Here is a 13,756-nt window from a genome sequence, read left to right on the forward strand (position 1 = left end):
GGCGACCAGTGGTGAGGAGGCGAGGTGAGGCGGTCGGCGCGTGCTGGGGCGTCGGGGCCTGCGAGACGGGCCTTTTCCCTTTCGTGTACGAGAGGTTGAAGATATAGGAGGTTGGGAACGACGGGATCTGACGGCTCGAGGTATCAAATCTGACAGCTGGAGCACTACCGACCCAACAGTTGGGCCGACGCGCCGGTGGAGAGTGCTGCCCTTAAAATAAAGAGCGTGAACCTACTAAGGTTTTGAGTCACGATTATTATGTTTGAAGCATGTGATATTTTTTCTTTGTTAACAGACTCTTTTACTAGTACTTTAAAAGGAAATTCTTGCCCGTTGATCTAGCATTGCTCGTACGCGCGGGGCCGGCCAGTCCGTCTCCAAATGTTTCCCACAAAAGAATCTGGTGAAGAAAAGAAGTGACTCTACCACACACGGAAGCTGGCCAGTCGTCAGTGTGCGCCTCTTTTTACACTACTGCTACCCAGCTTCGCTCTCTGCTATTCTCACACAACCCAAACCCCAAGCGCACCCATCAGCTTGCCTTGAGTGCTGCCATGGCTCGCCTCCTCCCTCTCCTTCTCGCCATCTTCCTCCTCGCCGCCACCACCGCCCACTCCCAGTCTCCTGCCGCCGCGCCCTCCTCCTCCTCCCACTCCGGCGCCGTCGCCCAGTCCCCCACTGCCGCCTCTCCAACCACCACAGGTACCCCAGTCCCTTCATCGTCCCAAAACCCCATCTCCACCTCCCCCGCCGCCTCCCCCTCCCACGCCAGCACCAAGATCACCTCGCCGGCCGCTGCCCCCGTGCAGGCCACCGCTCCACCAGCATTGCCTCCCCCCACACCCGCCCCCGTAAGCTCCCCGTCGCCCACATTACCGGTCCCGGCCACCGCGCCGGCAACGTCTCCCCCGGCACCGGCGCCCGTCACGGCCGCTCCCACATCGCCGCCACCGATGGCTGCGCCGGCTCTCTCTCCCCCCGCGCTCGCCCCCGCGCCGGCACTGTCGACGTCCCCTCCGGCCCTCGCGCCGGCGCCCGTCGTCGTCCCCGCCCCGGCTCCGTCGCCGAGCAAGAAGCCCAAGACCAAGAAACACGTGGCCCCCGCCGCGTCCCCCCTATCCGCCGCTTCGTCGCCGACCACCGGCCGCGGCCTCGCCCCCGGGCCCGGCCCCTCCGCCGCCGACATGTCGGTACGTATCCCCGCACCCATTTACTACCGCACTGCTACACGATCCACGTACACGCGCTTGACGGATCCCTGCCGGCGGATTCCAAACCCGGCGCGCTAAACCGGATTTGATGGCCTCTGCCTCGCGCCCGCCTGCAAGGGCCCGTGTGTCAGCGAGTGGACGTCCGGTCAACAAGACCACCCGGACCCACCCTGCACGCATGGGAGATTAATACCCTCTGGACACGTGGAGCCATCCAAGTGGTGGTCCATTTTCATTACGCTAGTAATATTAGTACTTCCTCCATCTCAGCATGTATCTAGCTTGTCGATTTGACCAACTTAATGATAAACATATATTAAAAAGAATATATCATTAAAAACTTTATATGTTTTATTTTTTAATGATATAATTTTTATATTAAAAATAAATTTTATATAAGTTAAATTAACGACCTAGGTACACACACTACTCTATTATTTTTTAGCTGCTCACTGTCTGACTGCAACCTTGGCCCTACTTGCAGAGCGACGCGGCGCGAGACCACCACAAGGCTACGGGTACGGGAGGAGCGGCGCTGCTGATGGTGGTTCTCGTTTCGCTGACGCTGGGCCCGGCGCTGGCCTGAGCTACCTGAGGATGGCGGGTGGGGTCACTCGTCAGGCTGTCCACCGGCCGCTGTTACTATCGCTGCCACTGTTATTACCACTACTATTAGCGTCGGCGCCACTGTTCCAACCACTAGGCCTACTCCACTAATTTTTGCTTGGACCCTGTCAGCTGCATCTGATCTGCAGCACACCGTTGCTACTTCGATATTATTATTATCTTATTACCATGCTCTCTAGCTTATTTACCACTGCATTGCAATGGACACTTTGGATGTGCGTTATATAGTTGTGCGAGTGATTGTGAGTCAATCTGGAAGCCTGGTTGTTTGCTATCGTTGTGAATCTTGTGGCTGAGTGTTGTGGGTTTGGACTGGATTTTCAGATTGTTTGGCTGGTGCAGTTTCATCCTAGTCACAGTTTTACTTGTTCTAAGAAAGAGGGTCTTCAGATCTTGTGACACGCATTGCTCTGCAAGGTGCTATATTCAAAATAAATGTGATCCCCCTTGGCACTTTGTTGTAGTGTGCTGCCTTCCAGATCCTCCAAAATTGTTGATAATTTGTTAGTGTCTGCTTGGGAAGTTTGGAAAGATTTTGTAGACGGAAAAGTATAGACCTACTAGGAGTCTAGAAGTGTATCTAAAACAATCCCCACTATAAAACCACCATTACAATTGTTCATGGCTGTGCCCTGGGAGGCTGAGCAACTTCACAGTAGCATGAAACAACCATTGGGACATGGGCTTCACAACAGAAGACTACAATCTCTACTCGACTAAAAAATGGAAATAAAAATATATTCTTGGCGCTCTACTCAAGCAAGGCCATGATGCAACAAGGGGAAGACACCAATGTCAGCTAAAGAAAGAGGGCGCAAAAGCTGGGAAGGCTCTTCTTTTGCTGCAGCTGACAAACAGTAGGCTGCCCATACGGCGATGCTAGTGCTCCTGCTCAGTGCTCACACAAATCCAAGCAATATTGTGTTATTTTTTCGCCTGGAATCCTGGACCCACGTATCACAGTGAGGAACAAAGCTTCATGATCAAACAGTTCGTAGCTTGTGTTGCATGCAAAGGATCCTGAGAACAATCTTTAGATTTCCACTTCCTTTTCTCTTTTCTGGGGAATCCAATCTTGCATAACCGATACACAAAGTGTCTCCAACTGTAACGAGATTCTCGTCTACATACATCAACTTACCTAGAGTGGGTTGATTATACACACAGTATATGTACAAAAAGATGTGCTTGGTTCGGTCTATGTGACTTCAATTTCCTCTGGTTTGTTCCTTTTCCTTTTACTATCATCTACTATTATCCTCCTCAAGACACAACGCTAGCTCACAGCACCGTCGGTTCCACTGTTCCGCCTGAGGACGAGAAGATGTCCACCGGTGCATTGGTGAACTTGAAACTGTCCAGGTTACCGAACTTCGTTTGCACGACGTGTTTGTGACTATCAAGGTAGAGCACCACAACCGTGATATCGTCGTGGAAATGCCGCTTGATCCCTCTTTCGATGTGTTGCATGTCGGCGTACCTCATCTCTCTTTTCCTCGCGGCTTCAGAGATCGCCGCTCTCACCAGTCGCCTCGCTATTCCCTGAGCACATACGTTTTCCACACAACAATGCATCATGTTCTACATAATGGAACAGCCTATAGCGGTCGCCCGTTACAGTAGTTAAGTGAGCTAGGCTTACTGCTCTTGGGTTTCTGAAGACGATCTCCACCGCCGCTTTGTCGGTCAACTGTTCCCATAGACCGTCCGATGCAAATATTACAAAGAGGTCTTGTTGTCCTATCTGCCGTACTTTGATCGATGGCTCGGCTGTTATGACGGCCCGCTTCAACGGTACAGGACAGACATATTGCTGGAATATAGGGTCTCTGGCAAATTCAGGCTTCTTCAGGTAGACATCCCCAAATGATCTGGAAACCTGAAAGCATCAAAGAAATAATAAAGTCTAGTGTGGCTCTTGACTGTCACAGTAAAAGCAGGTTTGTCGTGTTGAACTGCTTTTATAGTTTTAAGGAACATTACAAAGCATAGTGATGATAACTAATGCAGGCAACCGGTGGCATATTTTCTTAGATCATGTAGTACTCGCCTAGATGAGGTCTTATAGTTTGCTAATGGAGTAGACGTTAAAATATCGAAACTTATCAGAATTGGGATCTGCGCTCTATTTTGGGCTATATGGAATACCAGGAATGACATGATTTTTAATGTCAAGGACTTCAACAACTTTTTGCAGGTTATCTTCCGAGCGACGTCTTGGATTCGTATGTGGTCGTTACTCAGCCATGCGGACTCCATGGAGCTTATGGATATTGGGTGCAACCGATGGGAGATGGTCGCACGGGTTATCTTCAACCAGTTTGGATGACGTACTAATAATATGCTAGGTGTATAGGCATCGTAGTCTGCTTTTAGCTACGCCGGAAGTGGCAGTTTTTTTTCATATCATCTTTGTTTTGATTTCGAGCTTCAAAGCTTTGTGGACCTAAGACTTTGTTTTGAACTCATTTTAATAAGATGGCTGCATGCATCGATTGATGCAGAGGCCGGGGGCTCGTTTCCTCCTTTTCCAAAAGAAAAAAAGATGAGGTCGACTAACTGTAGGCTTTAGGAAAATACAAAAAGGAGACACTGGCTTTAGCATATGGGTTTGCCACAATGCGCAAGCAATTCAAGTTGCTGACTCTTTGGAACAGAAGAATATATTCCAACGGTGGTATTAGATCAAGGAGGGCTTTGCAAAAGAGCATTGGAATCCATGTTCTGACATCGAGAGCAGATGTGTCCACGTATACTGAACATGAAACCAAGGAGACATCCAATCAAAATTAGACGGTTGCCTTTATCTGAGTAACTAATTTAGGGCATCATGACATAGAGCACATGGTATATCAAGACGTGACTTTGCTAGAACCTTTGATTGCTTATCAATTTCAGGACGGAGTCTAATGTTTTCATCAAGTGAGGTCCATGAATAGTAGTAAAATCCTCCCAAAATCTAAACTGAATGAGGCATGCGCTCATGGACTCTGGCGTTCTAGATTTTTTCCAAAATAGCATCAGACTTCACTTGCATTATCTGTAAACACTTCTGAATTACAAGAGACTAGAACTAGGTCACCTATGTGAGATCTAATTCAGGTTTGCGGCACGACATTTAGCCATCTTGCGGGCATGCTTGATTATTTCTAATACTAGCAGCCAACTGTGACTTAATGTTTGTAAACATGATTGTAAATAGAATGCCATGCACCTTAAAAGGGTCCAAACTAACATGATTTGCTGATAGGTACCTGAATGATGCCCTTAATCCGCCAAACGCCCCTGCTGTAGACGACTATGTGCGAATCATCAGGATGCTGCTGACTGACCTCCTTTCTTACTGCCTCGTCCGAAACATTATGATCATTAGACAGCCTCTCGGCCACTACTCCCCTGCCATTGGCTCCTCTATGACCAAGGACAGCTCTGGAGTCGCCTAAATTGGCGACATACAATTTATTATTGGCAATTGCTCCAACAAGACAGCATGAGCCGACTGAGGCGATCTTTGGCCGTTTGAGCCATGTCCCCTTGACTAGGTGCAAGAACTCCTCTTCTGTAGCATGGAATGCCTTCTTGATTGCGTCTGTCGACACGCCTCCTTGCTCTGTTGCAAACTCTATCATGGTTCAGAGGACAAGACTGTTTAGCTATCTGAATGTGTAAACTCGGTTTAATTAGATAACATGTTCTGATAAAATGTGTAAATTAACCACATAACAGTTTGTACAATAGAGATAACATCATCCATCATTTGGGGGCCATCATAATGGAACAAAAGAATAGAAAATCTGCATGAGGACGTGGCTAATAAAGCATGCGAAATTGGCAATGACAATAGAATTATACTCCTTATTGCCCTTCTTACTTTGACAAACATGCGTAGAAACTAAAACATCAAGAATCTAGTTATGTAGTCCATTTCAGCAAATTACAGTAAGTCTAAGCTAAATCTGAAAAGAAAAGCGTTCGTAGATGCAGTTTATAGAGCGGCGCACTCACTGTGGAGGTTCGGGAAGAGGCGGGAGGAGAGGAAGCGTGAGGCCTCGGGCCCGCCGTGGCCGTCGTACACACCGACGAAGGTGGACGCCGGCGAGGTCGCCACCTGGCCCTGGTCCTCCAGGCTCTCGTTGGCCTGCGCAACGGCGAAGGAGTACTCCCCGGACGCGTGCGGCCTCAGCTCAGCGTGCCACAGCAGCCCGTCCCCTCCGCCGCCGACCCCGCTACCGCAACCGCAGCCGCCGCGCCCCAGGCACCGCTCCGCCGGCCGCGCCAGCCACCGCAGCATCGCGCGCCTCCCCTCCCCCCTCCTCCTCCTCCCTTCCTTCCCCGGACTTCCTCGGCAATACAGCCGCAGCCTCCCAGAATCCTCGCCAAGATCGCGGCTTCCTCCTCCGCCGCCACCGAGATTCGATGAAATTTCCCCGCGCGACCGAAGCTTTCACCCCGGCACCGTCCAAAACCGCGCGAATTCGCTCGCTTCTTCCCACCAAACAACAACCCAAAACGATGGATCAGTCCAATCCTTTGCCACCCTGTGTTTCTTTTCCCTTGCTATTGTTAGCGGGGCGCTCCAAAGCGAAGCTTTTTACCATCGGTGCTTCTCCGGGGGCGGCAGCTGGCAGTCGGGGGGGAATTCCATTAAAAGACAGTGGCGACGGCCCACCGTCGGATTTGGCGCCACGGGCACGTGGACGGCTATCCTTGCCTCCGGACGATCGGAGGCTGACAGGTCAATGAGTCCCCGTCTGGTGGGCCCAGCCTGATGGTGACGGACATGCGTCGACTAGCCAGGTCGTCAGTGGTCAAGTCAGCAAGACCTTAGCCAGGTCTAAATGCCCTCTAAATACAAGATCATGTTGTTGGTGGCCAACTCAAGAGACTTTGATGTTAGCGGTCAGTATTATTTTCAAACTTTGACCACCATTACGTGCACGACATGCAAGTGTCTGGAATTGAGATCTATAAAATGAAGGGTGTGACTAGGTCCAAGCCTTAGTCAAGTGATATAGGGGATGTTTGTTTCCAGGAATTTTTTAATGTAGGGATTAAAAAAATTCTCTTTTAATTTCATGTGAAACAAATATGAGAACTTTTAGGGAATAAAATGGGATATTTTGGACTAAAGAAAGAAGTCCCTGTGAAAGGGTTTTTTTAAACTTTTTAGCACTTTTTCCAACAGTGCCCCTATTTTTAGCATGTCAATCAATAAATTTTAGTATATTACTAGGGATAACATTGTCTTTTTGCATGTCATTTAATGATCTCTAGTCCCTGTTTAGTCCATGAAAACAAACGGAGGGACTAGAGACTTGTTGGGACTAAAAAAAAGTCCTCGGACTAATGAAACAAACAGGCCATACTCTATTACTTAAAAGGAAAAGAAAAATTGAAAAGAATTTATTTACACGAATCTTCATGTAAGATCAATGGATTATAGCATGGACCGCGACAGAACGAAGTCTCAGCCGACTGAGATTTAACGAAACTGTAAAATGAATCCATTCTTCTTTATTGATGATTTGCACACATAATATACATCACAAGGAGATGCCTTGGAGAGGCGTCGGTTTTCATGTTGGTTCACATAAGCGTGATTTCGGGAGCCGTTGCGATCGTTGCCAAAGGAGCAACTGCATATGGGAAAGTGGGGATTCCCCTAATTAATTGCATGGATTAATTAGTCTTAACACTCTTCCTAATCACCACTTCACCGCATGAGTGACTATCATCTTGAAAAGCTCCTTCAAAATCCAAGTGAGAAAAATGTGAGGAGATATGTGTTTGATATGTTGCTGAAACTCATTCAAACCCAATGAAAAAATAAGGAGAAAATGATGCAACATATAATGACTATTGTCTCGTTTAATTCAATATGAGAAAACCCATAGAGTTTGGAGGACAATAAATATGTTGTATATACTTTCTTAAAAAAACCGATGAGGAAAACAAAAAGTATGACATATGATCTTGTGCTGATATTACCTCATTAAAAACCTTTATGAGAACCCGTGTAGTAAAATCATGAAGGGAAAAAGAGTATAATATGATGTGTTGAACAGGAACAGTTCAGGAAGGTACTCCCCTGATTCTTGCAAATTTGGAAGCCGTCACATACCTATTCCATGAACATGGTTTTGGAATGTAAAACTTGATAGAGACTTCGTGAGCAATTGAGTCACATGATTTGATTTGCAACATAGGCAATATGGCGATATTGCTTATTACATATCCTATTTGCATCCAGGCAACACAAGCAACATTATCTCGATACAATGGTTGGTGGATGTAGCCATGAGGTTTGTTTCGAAGACTCTCATGAGATGGCTACCACACCTAGTAGTAACACAATGCTTGTCTATGATCTGACATAGTGGGGATCTGATCGATGCATCCAATAATATTGGTGTCCGGATTTCTGTGAGACTGAAAGATTAGGACAAAATGTTTGATACATTGGAAATATCAAAAAATATTCTTGAGTCTCAACCAATTGTGTTTGATGGATCCAATGCATGCACTGTGATATGGAACCTTAGGTCCCAACATCTTATTTCCATCTCCTCACGGTCTAGATGAATCATCCTCTATGTTAGAGAACAAATAACCATGGAAAATATGGATGAATAAGACATGTCCACAATCAATTCCTCCAATATAATATGGGTATAGACAACATGGTGCACCATAATGTATGAGTGAAGGTGCTCGAGGTTTTATCCAAATCCTTCAACTCAAATTCCGTCATTTTCACGATCACATGATTAACATGCATGTGTAATCATCAATGTAGGATTAATCCTTGTGTCTAAGGAACTCACTACGTTGGTTGTACCAAATGTACCAACAATAATAATCCATATGAGGACTTATTGGTTTTACACAATGTATGTTGCGTTTTGCACTTGGATTCAGAAGTGAGATTCCGTCGCGAACCATCTATATCTGAATCTAGTGATCCACACGGATATGTAATCACTACATCTATCAATTACACACATATATGATTTTGTAGTGCCAATGATGTAAGTTTATTGGAAAGATATTTCACCTCTCGAGAATAGTTGGGTATCTGCATGAACCCTTGTGCTACAATACTTGCTCTTTGTTTCACCACCTCGTTGTTCTCAATTCTGTTTCCAGAAGAAAACAAGTGTAGGTATTTCTTATGAATACCTTCCCATTTTTGAGCAAGATCATTTCTACCTAGATTATACCTTTGCTTGAGTTCAGTCCGAGTGTTGTTCACACTTTGCCATGGCCATGGTCTTTGGATCTAAATCACTTTAAAGGTTTTGCAATCCAGTTGAGAAATGCACGTCGACAATTGTAGAATTCTAGTTATATGTCGACAAGAGAGAGGCTCTTGGTTTACTTGTCCTTCTTCTCCAATTCCTTGCTTCTCTCAGAGGGTCTTCGTTCATAACGATCTTCTCTACTCATTCTATCTATTTGAGGTGACTCTTCTCTTGAGCTTCGTCTTCTAGGTGACTCTTCTCTTCTTTTGTGGGGGGGCGAGTGTTGGGGAACGTTGCATGGGAAACAAAAAATTTCTTACGCACACGAAGACCTATCATGGTGATGTTCATCTACGAGAGGGAGATCGGATCCACATACCCTTGTAGATCGCTAAGCGGAAGCGTTAACAAACATGGTTGATGTAGTGGTACAGCTTCGTAATTCAAATCACCGTCGTCCCACGATCCGTCCCATGACCCGTTCCGATCTAGCGCCGAACGGACAACACCTCCGCGTTTAGCACACGTACAGCTCGATGACGATCTCGGCCTTCTTGATCCAGCAAGAGAGATGGAGAAGTAGATGGGATCTTCGGCAGCGTGATGGCGCGCCGGTGTTGGTGATGATCTGTTCCTGCAGGGCTCCGCCCGAGCTCCGTAGAAATCTAATCTAGAGGAAGAACTACGAGGTGTAGGTTTGAGTTACACGTGGCAAAGTTGTGTCCCAAAAAGCCCAAACCTCTAGTATATATAGGAGGAGCCAAGGGGTGGGGCAAAGCCCTAGGGCGCCGGCCAAAGGTGGCCCTCCTTGGGTCGGCCGAAGTGGGAGGGAGGAGTCCTTCTCCAATCCCACTTGGATTAGGACTCCTTCCTTATTTTCCCACCTCTTTTGGATTTTCCACTTTTTTCTCATGGGCTTTCCTTGGATGACTTTGTGAGCCCATTATACCTTATTGCGCATCCGATAAACCCATGTGGACCCCTTGGGGTGTGGTGGGGCCATCCAGTGGGCCCCCGGAACCCATTCGTCACTCCCGGTACACTGTCGGCAATGCCCGAAAACCTTCCGGAATCCAAACACCAACTTCCTATATATCAATCTTCGTTTTTGGACCATTCTGTAAATCCTCATGACGTCTGTGATCTCATCCGGGACTCCGAACAACCTTCGGTTACCAACACATATAACTCAACTATACTAAAACATCAGCGAACCTTAAGTGTGCAGACCCTGCGGGCTCGAGAACTATGTAGACATGACCCGAGACACTTCTCGGTCAATATACAATAGTGGGACCTGGATGCCCATATTGGATCCTACATATTGTACGAAGATCTTATCGGTTGAACCTCTGTGCCAAGGATTCATATAATCCCGTATAACATTCCCTTTGTCCTTCGGTATGTTACTTGCCCGAGATTTGATCGTCGGTATCCCTATACCTATTTCAATCTCGTTATCGACAAGTCTCTTTACTCGTCCCGTAATACAAGATCCCGTGACTTACACTTGAGTCACATTGCTCGCAAGGCTTGTATGTGATGTTTTATTACCGAGTGGGCCCCGAGATACATCTCCGTCACACGGAGTGACAAATCCCAGTATTGATCCATGCTAATTCAACGGACACCTTCAGAGATACCTGTGGAGCACCTTTATAGTTGCTACTTCTCGAGCTTGCGTTGGTTTTTCCCTTGAAGAGGAATGGGTGATGCAGCAAAGTAGCGATAAGTATTTCCCTAAGTTTGAGAACCAAGGTATCAATCCAGTAGGAGTATCAAGATGAGGCACCAGTGAACCCGCGCAAAAACAAACAAACTTGCACCCAACGCGATAAAGGGGTTGTCAATCCCTTCACGATTACTTGCAAGGTGAGATCTGATAGTGAAGAAAGGTAAATAAGTAAAAGTGCGGCAAGGTATTTTTGGTGTTTTTGTATGTAGATCTGAATATATGATGTGTAAAATAGACCCGGGGGCCATAGTGTTCACTAGAAGCTTCTCTCATGATAGCAAGTACTACGGTGGGTGAACGAATTACTCTCGAGCAATTGATAGAATCGCGCAAAGTCATGACGATATCTAAGGCAATGATCATACATATAGGCATCACGTCTGAGACAAGTAGACCGATATTGTCTGCATCTACTACTATTACTCCACACATCGATCGCTATCCAGCATGTATCTAGTGTATTAAGTTCATAACAAACGGAGTAACGCCTTGATACGTCTCAAACGTATCTATAATTTTTGATGGTTTCATGCTGTTATCTTGTCAACTTTGGATGTTTTATGTACCTTTATATCTTTTTTGGGACTAACTTATTAATTCAGTGCCAAGTGCCAGTTCCTGTTTTTTCTGTGTTTTTGACTCTTTTCAGATCTGATTTTGGAACGGAGTCCAAACGGAATAAAATCCCCGAAATAAATTTTTCCAGAACAGAAGAAGATCGGGGGACTTGAGGGCAAAGGCAGGAGCGCCACAGGGGGCCCACAAGCCCTGTAGTCGCCACCAGGGGCGGCGGCTACCAGGCTTGTGGCCCCCCTGGAGCTCCCCCGCCCTAGCTCTTTCGCCTATAAATTCCCTAAAATCCTAGAAAAAATAAGGGCATCCACGAAAACACTTTTCCGCCGCCGCAAGCTTCTGTTTCCGCGAGATCTCATCTGGAGACCCTTCCCGGTGCCCTGCCGGAGGGGACTTTGGAGTTGGAGGGCTTCTACATCAACATCATCGCCTCTCCAATGACTCGTGAGTAGTCCACTTCAGACCTACGGGTCCGTAGTTAGTAGCTAGATGGCTTCTTCTCTCTCTTGGATCTTCAATACAAAGTTCTCCATGATGTTCATGGAGATCTATCCGATGTGATCCTCTTTGGCGGTGTGTTTGTTGAGATCTGATGAATTGTGGATTTGTGGTCAGATTATCTAAGATTTATATTTGAGTCTTTGCTGATTTCTTATATGCATGATTTGATATCCTTGTAAATCTCTCCGAGTCTTGGGTTTTGTTTGGCCAACTAGATCTATGATTCTTGCAATGGGAGAAGTGCTTGGTTTTGGGTTCATACCGTGTGGTGACCTTTCCCAGTGACAGAAGGGGCAGCAAGGCACGCATCGTGTTGTTGCCATCAAGGGTAACAAGATGGGCTTTTATCATAGATATGAGATTGTCCATCTACATCATGTCATCTTGCTTAAGGCGTTACTCTGTTCTTACGAACTTGATACACTAGATGCATGCTGGATAGCGGTCGACGTGTGGAGTAATAGTAGTAGATGCAGAAAGTATCGGTCTACTTGTTTTGGACGTGATGCATATAGATATAATCATTGCCATAGATAACGGCACGACTTTGCGCGGTTCTATCAATTGCTCGACAGTAATTCGTTCACCCACCGTCTATTTGCTTTCATGAGAGAAGCCACTAGTGAACACTACGGCCCCGGGGTCTATTCACAACTATCCTCTCCACTTTCACTTTTACTTTTCTTTGTTTACTTTTTGCTTTCAGTTCTCACTTTGCAAACAATCTATAAGGGATTGACAACTCCTTCATAGCATTGGGTGCAAGCTCTTTATGTTTTTGCAGGTACTTGTGATTCGACGAGATCCTCCCACTCGATCGATACCTTGGTTCTCAAACTGAGGGAAATACTTACCGCCGCTGTGCTACATCACCCTTTCCTCCTCAAGGGAACACCAACGCAAGGCTCCAAGTCCGCGGGGAAATCCTTTGCATATTTGCCAAGGAAGTCCCTATAGGCGTAGCCCGTGACAGAAGGATTTCTGGCGCCATTGCCGGGGAAGGTCTGTTGTCGCAGTAACAGAAGGATTTGTGGCGCCGTTGCTGGGGAGGAGGATCGCTTGGTGAGGAGATCAAGTCAAGATCTATCCAACTAGGTGTCACAAACTCATCTCTTGCATTTACCTTATTTGCCAGTTGCCTCTCGTTTTCCTCTCCCCCACTTCACATTTGCCGTTTTCATTTGCCTTTCTCCTTTGCCGTTTTCATTTGCCTTTCTCCCTTGCCGTTTTCTTTTGCCTTTTGCCATTCGCTTTTGCCTGTTTCACTCACTTTCTTCCTACTCGTTTGTGTGTGTGATAGTCCATCAATGGCTAGACCCACCACTCCAAATGATACCCCTGAGAACGAAGTCCTCAATTTCACGCAGAATGAGGAAGAAAATTTAAAGGACGCTTGGTACAGGATTTGCAATGCTCAAAGTAGATCTACTCGTAAGCAATCCACTACCGTTCTTCTTCGCAGTTTTTATGTTGGAATCTCTCCTTGGAATAGGTATATTCTTGACACCATCGTAGGCGGGATTTTTTAGGGAGCCATACTGATGGGGTCATAGTCCTAGGGTAGGGTCATAGGCCTATCATGTAGGTCCTACCCAAGGACTACCCCTCACAAAGGACAAGGCCCTTAGTCAGTCCCGACTGAATTAAGGAGTCCCCATCATCCAGTCGGTAACAGGTCCTCAACCATCCAGTCGGAGACTAGCATTCGGAGGATACCAAGCTAACCGACTGGCTACACTCGGTACATCGTAACCTCTCTGGAGGGAAACGGCCGTACGTTTCCGGGTGCATTTATTAGCATTTGGAGCATACGTTACCTGTAACGTACGCATTCAATCCCCACTACTCCACCCCTGTACCAGAACCGT

The 13,756-nt window shown here is 46.6% G+C and overlaps 2 protein-coding genes across 2 annotated transcripts; one reads left to right on the forward strand and one right to left on the reverse strand.

Annotated features, from left to right (window-relative positions):
• The first annotated feature begins 446 nt into the window (after positions 1–446).
• Positions 447–2,089, forward strand: LOC123395571 (vegetative cell wall protein gp1-like). The gene is made up of 2 exons (XM_045090584.1): positions 447–1,190; positions 1,696–2,089. Exons 1-2 carry the CDS (start codon positions 555–557, stop codon positions 1,795–1,797), a joined length of 738 nt encoding a protein of 245 aa, XP_044946519.1. The 5' UTR covers positions 447–554; the 3' UTR covers positions 1,798–2,089.
• A 320-nt stretch (positions 2,090–2,409) lies between these two features.
• On the reverse strand, positions 2,410–6,144 carry LOC123395570 (probable protein phosphatase 2C 78). Its single transcript, XM_045090583.1, has 4 exons — positions 5,844–6,144; positions 5,093–5,460; positions 3,481–3,717; positions 2,410–3,380 (listed from the first exon to the last, which is right to left on the reverse strand). The coding sequence occupies exons 1-4, from the start codon at positions 6,127–6,129 to the stop codon at positions 3,120–3,122; spliced, it is 1,152 nt and encodes a 383-aa protein (XP_044946518.1). The 5' UTR covers positions 6,130–6,144; the 3' UTR covers positions 2,410–3,119.
• Between the last annotated feature and the right edge of the window lie 7,612 nt (positions 6,145–13,756).

Source organism: Hordeum vulgare, chromosome 5H, assembly GCF_904849725.1.
Source record: "Hordeum vulgare subsp. vulgare chromosome 5H, MorexV3_pseudomolecules_assembly, whole genome shotgun sequence".
Taxonomy (NCBI): Eukaryota; Viridiplantae; Streptophyta; class Magnoliopsida; order Poales; family Poaceae; genus Hordeum; species Hordeum vulgare.

Bases quoted from the DNA above. Each gene is read 5' to 3' on its own strand.
- LOC123395571 (XM_045090584.1), top strand. From the start codon at position 555: ATGGCTCGCCTCCTCCCTCTCCTTCTCGCCATCTTCCTCCTCGCCGCC. The intron at 1,191-1,695 runs GTACGTATCCCC...CCCTACTTGCAG, and splicing joins CCTCCGCCGCCGACATGTCG to AGCGACGCGGCGCGAGACCA.
- LOC123395570 (XM_045090583.1), bottom strand. From the start codon at position 6,129: ATGCTGCGGTGGCTGGCGCGGCCGGCGGAGCGGTGCCTGGGGCGCGGC. The intron at 3,718-5,092 runs GTACCTATCAGC...TGATGCTTTCAG, and splicing joins GGATTAAGGGCATCATTCAG to GTTTCCAGATCATTTGGGGA. The intron at 3,381-3,480 runs GTAAGCCTAGCT...GTATGTGCTCAG, and splicing joins TCTTCAGAAACCCAAGAGCA to GGAATAGCGAGGCGACTGGT.